General features: G+C 61.6%; 1 protein-coding gene across 1 annotated transcript in view; it reads left to right on the top strand.

The window, feature by feature from the left end:
• EHBP1L1 (EH domain binding protein 1 like 1) overlaps window positions 1-8,094 on the top strand; it is a 17,139-nt gene that overhangs the window by 1,970 nt on the left and 7,075 nt on the right. The window contains 12 exon segments of the mRNA XM_023765076.1: window positions 1,114-1,204; window positions 1,501-1,558; window positions 1,770-1,865; window positions 2,207-2,260; window positions 2,352-2,530; window positions 2,609-2,751; window positions 3,308-3,373; window positions 3,461-3,623; window positions 3,791-6,065; window positions 6,515-6,672; window positions 6,759-6,807; window positions 7,560-8,021. Coding sequence (XP_023620844.1) covers window positions 1,114-1,204; window positions 1,501-1,558; window positions 1,770-1,865; window positions 2,207-2,260; window positions 2,352-2,530; window positions 2,609-2,751; window positions 3,308-3,373; window positions 3,461-3,623; window positions 3,791-6,065; window positions 6,515-6,672; window positions 6,759-6,807; window positions 7,560-8,021 — 3,794 coding nt within the window.

Raw genomic sequence — 8,094 nt, forward strand, 5'->3', positions numbered from 1 at the left:
GATACTCATATACATCATTTTTAGAGTAGGAAACTGAGTTCCAACGAAGCAAACCATCACCCCGCCACCCCTGGCAACCACGGAAGGATCCCCCTTATACTTAAATCCAAGGAGCAAAGGGTTTGGTATTTTAACTCCCCGGGGGGGGAGGGGGGGGGGGCGGGGCGGGCAGTCAGGGCCTCCTGGGCTTCTGAGCCCAGGTTAGGAAGCTGCCCCTGTCCAGGTCCCAGCTCCCCGGAGGGCGTGCCCAGCCTGAGTCACACAGCTTGGCCAGGCCCCGCCCTCCCTAGGCACCCCTTGGCCACTTCCCCTTTCTGGGAAGGCCCCATGGATACCCCTGCTCAGCCACCCCCTGCTGTTTGGGGTTGGGGAGAGGAGCTTGAGGCTCTAGGGTCAGCTGGGTGACCTTTCCTGGCCCCGCAAGCTCTCCAGGTCTCAGCGTCCTTAGGATTTGACAAGTGAGCCATTTATCTTGGCTCAGACTCCAGAGGGGCAGTGAACTGGGTGAGCTTAATTGCCCTGGCAGGGGCTGGATGCAGGCGAGGCGGGCTCCTGTGCTGCCCTCAACCACCCCACCCTCCTGGCAGCAGTGGACCCTCTAACCCGAAGGGGCCTCTTCCTCCACGGCCCAGCATGTGTTAGCTCCGTGCCCGGGCCTGGGCCCTGCACACTCTCCTCTTGTCTCTGTCTCCTCACATCGCTGCCTGCCCTCGGCGTCTGCCCTGCCTGTGCTGTTCAGCTCAGATAGAACCTGGAGGTCTTCCTCGAGGCCCCTCACAGGAGCCAGGCGCCCTGCAGAGCTAGGGACCAGGGCTCTGGGTTTGAGAGGTGGGACGCAGGGCCGGGTCCCTGGGCCCAGCAAAGGACTGGGCATAGCAGGCCCTGGGGGGGTCTAAAAACAGTGGACCCTCTGACTCTCTGACCACCTCGCACCCCTGCCCCCTGCTCTGACTCAGGGCCTCCCCCCAAACTTGGACCTTGCACTGACCATTCTACCTGGAGCCCTAACAGCCCATCCCTCCCCCACTCATGCCTCTGCTCCCACATCCAATCTTAAGGAGACTGTGCAGGCACGACATGAAGTCAGCTTAATGTCTTTTTCTTCTTGATCAGCACTCTCCCCCCACCTTTGTTGTTCTGAGCCCAGAAGGGTCCTGCCTCTGCTTTGCTCTGCTCTGCCCCTAAGAAGCACTTCACAAATATTGTGAGTGAAGGGACGTCTTTCAGCCTGGGCTGTGCCTCCAGCAGGGTCCTTGCTGTGTGCCGGCCCCTTGCTCCCTGTCTTTATGATCCCGCTGACCTACATGGGGCCTTTGCCCTTCTGCCCTGGGCCCCACCCTGCCTGAGCAGCCCCACCCTGCTCCCTGTGGCTTCAGATAAGGGGCTGTCCATGCCCTCTCCTGGGGGAGGGGAATGAGGGCGGAGGGAACACCCTGGGGGACATGGAGAAGCTGGGCAGCCTGACTGAGCAGCCCCCCGCTTCTCCCCCACCCCTCCCAGGCAACCGGATAAGTTGGTGGTGGTGTGGACCCGGCGGAACCGTCGCATCTGCTCCAAGGTGGGGGAGATGTTAGCTGGCGATACAGGTTAGGGGTGGGGCCAGTGAGGGGGGTGTGTGGGTAAAGTGGGTGAGGGCTGATGGGGTCGTGGACTCCGGTTCAGATCAGAATCCACAGAATGGAGAGAAAGATGCGGTCAAAGTTGAAGACAAGGGCAAAGGGGGAGGGGAAGGGTTAAGATTGGGGGAGGACTCAGACTGCTCATTGTAGGCCCACAGCTGGCAGCCGGGCATCCAGAACCCTTACCGGGGCACCGTGGTGTGGATGGTACCTGAGAATGTGGACATCTCCGTGACCCTGTACAGGGTGAGTCTCTCGCCCTCCACAGGGAAGGGACTGGGCTGGAGATCACAGCCCCAGGCAACCACAGGGCTCCCCTGCTGGGCTGTCACTCCAAAGAGGAAAGACTGGTGAGACCAAGAATTGCAGCAGGGCCTGCCTGTTCAGCATGAGTGGCCAGGAGGTCCCTTGGAGGAGGTCACATTTACCTGCCACCGGCTCTAGGAGAGACAGCCAGGATCAGGAGAAGCTAGGGGCAGCCCAGGCGGGATGGACCAGCACGTGGGAAGGCCCCAACCAACACCTTCTGAGCCAGCCCCGCCCCTCCCCCAGCAGCCCCTGTGCTCACCCGTGCCCCCTTTTCCCAGGACCCCCACGTGGACCAGTATGAGGCCAAAGAGTGGACATTTGTTATTGAAAATGTGAGTGCCTGTGGTGGGCTGGGGGCTGGGGTCTTGGGGACGCTGGGGCAGCACTGTGCTCATTCCTCCAGCCCCTCCCCCTGGCCCACAGGAGTCCAAGGGGCAGCGGAAGGTGCTGGCCTCAGCCGAGGTGGACCTGGCCCGCCACGCGGGGCCCGTGCCTGCCCAGGTTCCGCTGCGGCTGCGGCTGAAGGCCAAGTCGGTGAAGGTGGTACACGCGGAGTTGAGCCTCACCCTCTCGGGGGTGCTGCTGCGAGAGGGCCGTGCCACGTGAGTGTCCGCCCGCCCTCCTTGGCCCTAGTTTTCCGTCTCCGACCCCAGCCCTTACTCCTGACCTCTGACCCCCAGGGACGATGACATGCAGAGTCTTGCGAGCCTTATGAGCGTGAAGCCTAGTGACGTGGGCAACTTGGACGACTTTGCTGAGAGTGACGAGGAGGAGGCTAATGGTCCAGGAGCCCCTGAGGCTCGGGCTCAGGCCCCCCCGCCAGGTGGGCTCACGGCCGTGGACGTGGACTGACCACCAAGACCATATATAAGCCACTTGCCATGTGCACGCCCAGTGACGGGAGCTCGCTATTGCCCAGGCAGCTCTGACCTGCCCTGCCACCCTGTTGTCCAGACTTGGCCCCTGGTCCTGTGGTGGCCTGGGTCCTTGTCTGAGTCCTGCAGGATGCGTTCCCAGGGTCCCCGTGCCCCTGGCCCTCTCCACCCCTGAGTGGGTGCCTCCCCCACCTTGTACTTGTCCTATAACAACTGTGCCCAAGGCACAGAGAGGGGCTGCAGTCCCCCCTCACCACCCACGCTTATGCTTGTCGCCAGCTTCCTTATCCCTCCCGTTAGCTTATTAAGGCTTTTTTTCTGTCTGTCCTCCTGGTTCTCTCTCTTCTTCTCTGCATTCTCGGGCCTGTCTCTCCTCGCAGGCCGGGGCGGTGCCCTCAGGCCGGGGCGGCTCCCAGGTAGGCCCAGCGCTCTAGTTGGTGGGAGGGGGTCAGACCTTCAGGGCTCTGCCTTGAACTGAACCTGCCCCTCCAAACCCTTTCCCAGATCCCCCTCGAGAGCTGAAGACACTCCGTGAGGAGGAGGAGGGCCGGGCGCAGCCCCGGCAGGCAGGTGAGGCCTAGACCGGGGTTGGATGGGGACTGGACCTCCAGTCATGGGGCCCAGGCCTCAGCACCGCCCTCCTTCCTTCTTCCCCAGCTGCCAGCCCGTCTAGTACTGAGGATACCAGCCCAGCCCCTGTGAGTGTCCCTGCGCCCCCAGCCAGGGCCTCCCGGGGCCAGGGGTCAGAACCAGCTACTGTAGTCGGGGGCCAGGTGGGGCCTGAAGCCCCAAGGCCCCCCGGAACCCCACTGGAGACAAGGTGAGCTTTGGAACCAGCCCCACCCCCATGCCCTGACCAGTTAGGAAGCTGCACTCCCTCTACCAACCTACCTCTCCTGCACCGCAGCAATCTGAGAGGAAGGGGGGGTGGGACTGAGAGTGGGGGGCCACTGACTCCTCCAACGCCCCCTCCTGCTCTCTCCTCAGGTCCTCAAGACATCCAGACCAGGATTTGGCCCCCATCCCGGCCCCTCGGCTCCGGAAAGGCTCTGATGCCCCCTGCCCCTCAGTCCCCCAAGGGAAAGATGAGGCCCCCAAAGCCTCAGGGGCTCCCCCAGCAGGAGTGGGTTCTGCTGGGGAGACCCAGGCCCAGGCAAGCCCTCAGGAAGGGACAGAGGCCCAGGGAGCCGGGCCGAGCCCAGGCGTTGAGGATGGAGGCTGCAGAAACTCTTTGGAAGGGCAGAAAGTCAAGGCTGAGGAAGGCACCGTTGGGGACAGGCCAGAGGCCAGTGGGGTGGACACTGAGCAGGGGTCAGGACCCAGAGGTGTGAACACCAAGAGGTCAGAGGTCAGAACTGGGGAGGCTGAAGAGAGTTCAGAAGTTAGTCAAGTGGATGCTGAGCAGAGGTCAAAGGTGAGACATGTGGACACTAAGGGACCAGAGGCTGCAGGGGTGATGGCTGAGGCAAGGTTCAGGGGAACTCCTGAGGCTCCTCTGAGGGCCTCTCAGGGGAGGACAGGGGTCAGGACCCGGGATGAGGTTCCTACTGTCCAGAGCTCACCCCCAGCAGAGCCTGCAGGGCATTCCAGGCATCTCAGTGACTCCGAGGGGTCCAGGGCTGCTGCAGGCCAGGAGAGAGAGGGTGCAGAGGTGAGGGGCGGGGCCTCTGGTGTTGGGGGGACAGGCCTGGAGCAGGGCCCCTCTGTTGGAGCAGCAAGCACCAGGCCCCAGGTGAGCAGGTCCCAGGAAGCCCCACCCACAGCTGACCAGGGGGCAATGTCTAGGGATCTGGGGGTCTGGGAGGCAGAAACTGGGGTCTTGAGTGTCCTGGGAACAGAGATGGGGATGACGGAATCAGAGGTTTTGGGGACCCAGGAGACAGAAGCAGAGGGATCAGCGTTCCCAAAGATAGAGAGCGAGACAGCAGGAGCTGAAAGGTTGGAGGCCCCGGAGACAGAGGCAATGAGATCGGGGGTCCCTGAGTCAGAAGCCGCTGGGATGGCAGAGTCTGAGGAACCGGAGACCCAGGAAACAGAGGCTGGGGCTTCAGGAGTTCTGAGAACAAAGACGGGGGTGGCAGAGACTGAGCTATTGGGGGCCCAGGTGATAACAGGGGGCTCAGGGGTACTGAGAATAGAAGCTGAGATAGCAGAGCCTACAATATTGGGGGCCAAGGAGACAGAGGTGGGAGAGTCAGGGGTCTCGGCAGTAAAATCTGAGGCATCAGGGACCCAGGAAACAGAAGTAGCAGGTTCTGAGGTTCCAGGGTTTGAGGCTGAGACAGCAAAGGCAAAGATACTGGGGACCCAGGAGAAAACAGCTGAGGGTTCAAGGGTCCCCAAGATAGAATCTGAGGTAGCAAGAGTCCACGAAGCAGAGGTAGAGGGTTCAGGGATCCCAGGGGTGGGGACTGAGACAGCAGAAGCTGAGATATTAGGGACCCAGGAGGTAGCAGCTGGGGGTTCAGGGGTCCCAGGGGTAGGGACTGAGACAGCAGAAGCTGAGATATTGGGGACCCAGGAGGTAGCATCTGGGGGTTCAGGGGTCCCAGGGGTAGGGACTGAGACAGCAGAAGCTGAGATATTGGGGACCCAGGAGGTAGCATCTGGGGGTTCAGGGGTCCCAGGGGTAGGGACTGAGACAGCAGAAGCTGAGATATTGGGGACCCAGGAGGTAGCAGCTGGGGGTTCAGGGGTCCCAGGGGTGGGGACTGAGACAGCAGGGGCCCAGGAGACAGAGATGGGAGATTCAGGGGACTCAGGGCCAGAGGTTGGAATGGCAGAGGCTGAGGGACTGGGGACTCAACAGACAGAAAGGACCGTTTTGGAGGCTGAGAACGCTAAGGTCTCTGGGGTCCTGGAGGCAGAGGCTGGGCTCCGCGGGAGCTTCATGTATGAGGCGTTAAAGGCCCCAGTTACTAAGCATAGAGTTTTAAGGCCCCAGGGAGCAGAGGCAGAGACTGCAGTTTTGAGGGTCCAGGAGTTGGAGGCTGGGGATTTGGGGATTTCAGAGGCCAAGTCTGGGGTGTGGGGAGCCCCTGAAGCAGAGGTGGAAGCTTTAGGTCCTCCCGAGAACCAATCTGGTGTTTTTGAGGCCCAGGAAGCAGAGGCTGGGGTCTTGGGAACCGAGAAGGGGAGAGAAGCTGAGGCCGGCCTGACTGAGACGCAGGTGGCCAGTGGGGCAGGGGCTGGGGTGCCCAGGCCCTCAGGGGCCTCTTCCCCAGAGGAGCCTGAAGAGGACAGGAGGCTGCCCGGCAGCCAGGTAGGGAATGGGGGCTGCCGAGGGCCCAGTCTTCTGCTTTCCACTAACCTGGGGCTGAGCTAACGGCGGCTCTGCATGGACCCACCTGGTTGACTGGGGTGAGGTGGGACGGGCTCAGCTTCCAGGAGCCCCCTCACCCCTTCCTCTCTCAGGATACCCTGGCTCCCCCACCCTGTCTTCCCTGGGCTGCATGGAGTGGGACATCCTTAAGCTGATTTTTCTGGGCTGACCTTGAGGTGTGGCTGCTGTGACCTCTGGTCTTGCCTGGGGGCCACTGATCTCTTAGGTGACTTTGGTAGAGAACCCCAGAACTGGAAACTCTTGCCTGGCTCCACGGCTCTGGCCAGTGGTCTCTGGTGCCTCGTACAAACCCAGAGCTGGGGCTGTTTTATGCCCAAGGGGCAGAGGGCACATGTTCACACTCCCTAAGCCCATCCCTGTGTCCCCAGGCACTACCTACCCTGGTCAGCTCCAGCCAGTCCCTACTGGAGTGGTGCCAGGAGGTCACCGCTGGCTACCGGGGCGTCCGAGTCACCAACTTTACTACGTCCTGGCGCAACGGTTTGGCTTTCTGTGCCATCCTGCACCGATTCTACCCAGACAAGATGTGAGCCAGCAAAGGGGGTGGGAATGAAGTGGGGAGCCCGCCAGGAGGGCGTGTGGACCAGCCTCTGACCAGAGCTCTCTCCACAGCGACTATGCTTCCCTCGACCCACTCAACATCAAGCAGAACAACAAGCAGGTGAGCTGGGGAGGGAGCAGTGCCCGGCGGGAAGGAGGGTCTAGAGCAGCGGTTCTCAACCTTCCTAGTGCCGCGACCCTTTCATACAGTTCCTCATGTTGTGGGGACCCCCAACCATAAAATTACTTTCATTGCTACTTTCATTTTGCTACTGTTATGAATCGTAATGTAAATATCTGATATGCAGGATGTATTTTCATTGTTACAAACTGAACATCAGTAAAGCATAGGGATTAATCACAAAAACAATATGTGATTATATATGTGTTTTCCGATGGTCTTAGGCGACCCCTGTGAAAGGGTCGTTCCACCCCCAAAGGGGTCGCGACCCACAGGTTGAGAACCGCTGGTCTAGACTAGAGCGTAGGTCCAGGATTGTGGTCCCAGTGTCTGTGGGAGAGGAATCTGGGCTGGCGGGCCCCAGCCCCGGCTTTTGGAAGTTCTGCCACCTTTTATCCTTTTGGTCTTTTAAGATTGAAATTGTTCATTTTCCATCGTTTAGTTGTGTGGGTTTTTAAAGCATATTTCCACTAGTTGGTTTTTCCAAAACCACTCCTTCGTGTGCAGTTGCTGGGTTACATGAGCGTTCCCCTGTTGCTACTCTTCCTCCAATAGGAGAGTGAAGGCGTTGCTAGGCAAACCCTGGCATGCGGGTCGTGGGGACCCCGGGCGGTCCAGGGGGGCCACCGCGTAGCTGGGCAACAACCGCCAACCCCGGCTGCCACCGCTGACGCCAAGCACTCGGTTCCTAGGCCTTCGATGGCTTCGCGGCCCTGGGCGTGTCCCGGCTGCTGGAGCCCGCGGACATGGTGCTGCTGTCGGTGCCGGACAAGCTGATAGTCATGACCTACCTGTGCCAGATCCGCGCCTTCTGCACGGGGCAGGAGCTGCAGCTGGTGCAGCTGGAGGGCGGCGGCGGAGCTGGCACGTACCGCGTAGCCAGCACCCAGCCCAGCCCGCCCGACGACCTGGACGCCAGTGGCCTGGCGCAGAGGCTGCGGGAGCACCGGGCAGAGTCGCCCGAGGAGCCCAAGGAGCCGAAGGAGGCGGCGAGCCGCGGGGAAGGGGCAGCCCCCGAGGAGGCTTCCAAGGACCAAGGGGCCGAGGCCGCCAAGGAGGCCCGTCTGCGAGTCCCGCCGAGGCTCCGAAGCCCGCCGTCGTGCCCGCGCCAAGGCGTTGTGAATGGGCCAGAGCCTGGCGCCGAAGGCGCTTGGGTTCCGCTGTCCTCGGAACGGGAGGCGGGCGGGGCCCCGCCCGCGGGCACGATCTTCTCCAGGGGGGGACGCA

This window comes from Myotis lucifugus, unplaced genomic scaffold, assembly GCF_000147115.1.
Source record: "Myotis lucifugus unplaced genomic scaffold, Myoluc2.0 scaffold_373, whole genome shotgun sequence".
Taxonomy (NCBI): domain Eukaryota; kingdom Metazoa; phylum Chordata; class Mammalia; order Chiroptera; family Vespertilionidae; genus Myotis; species Myotis lucifugus.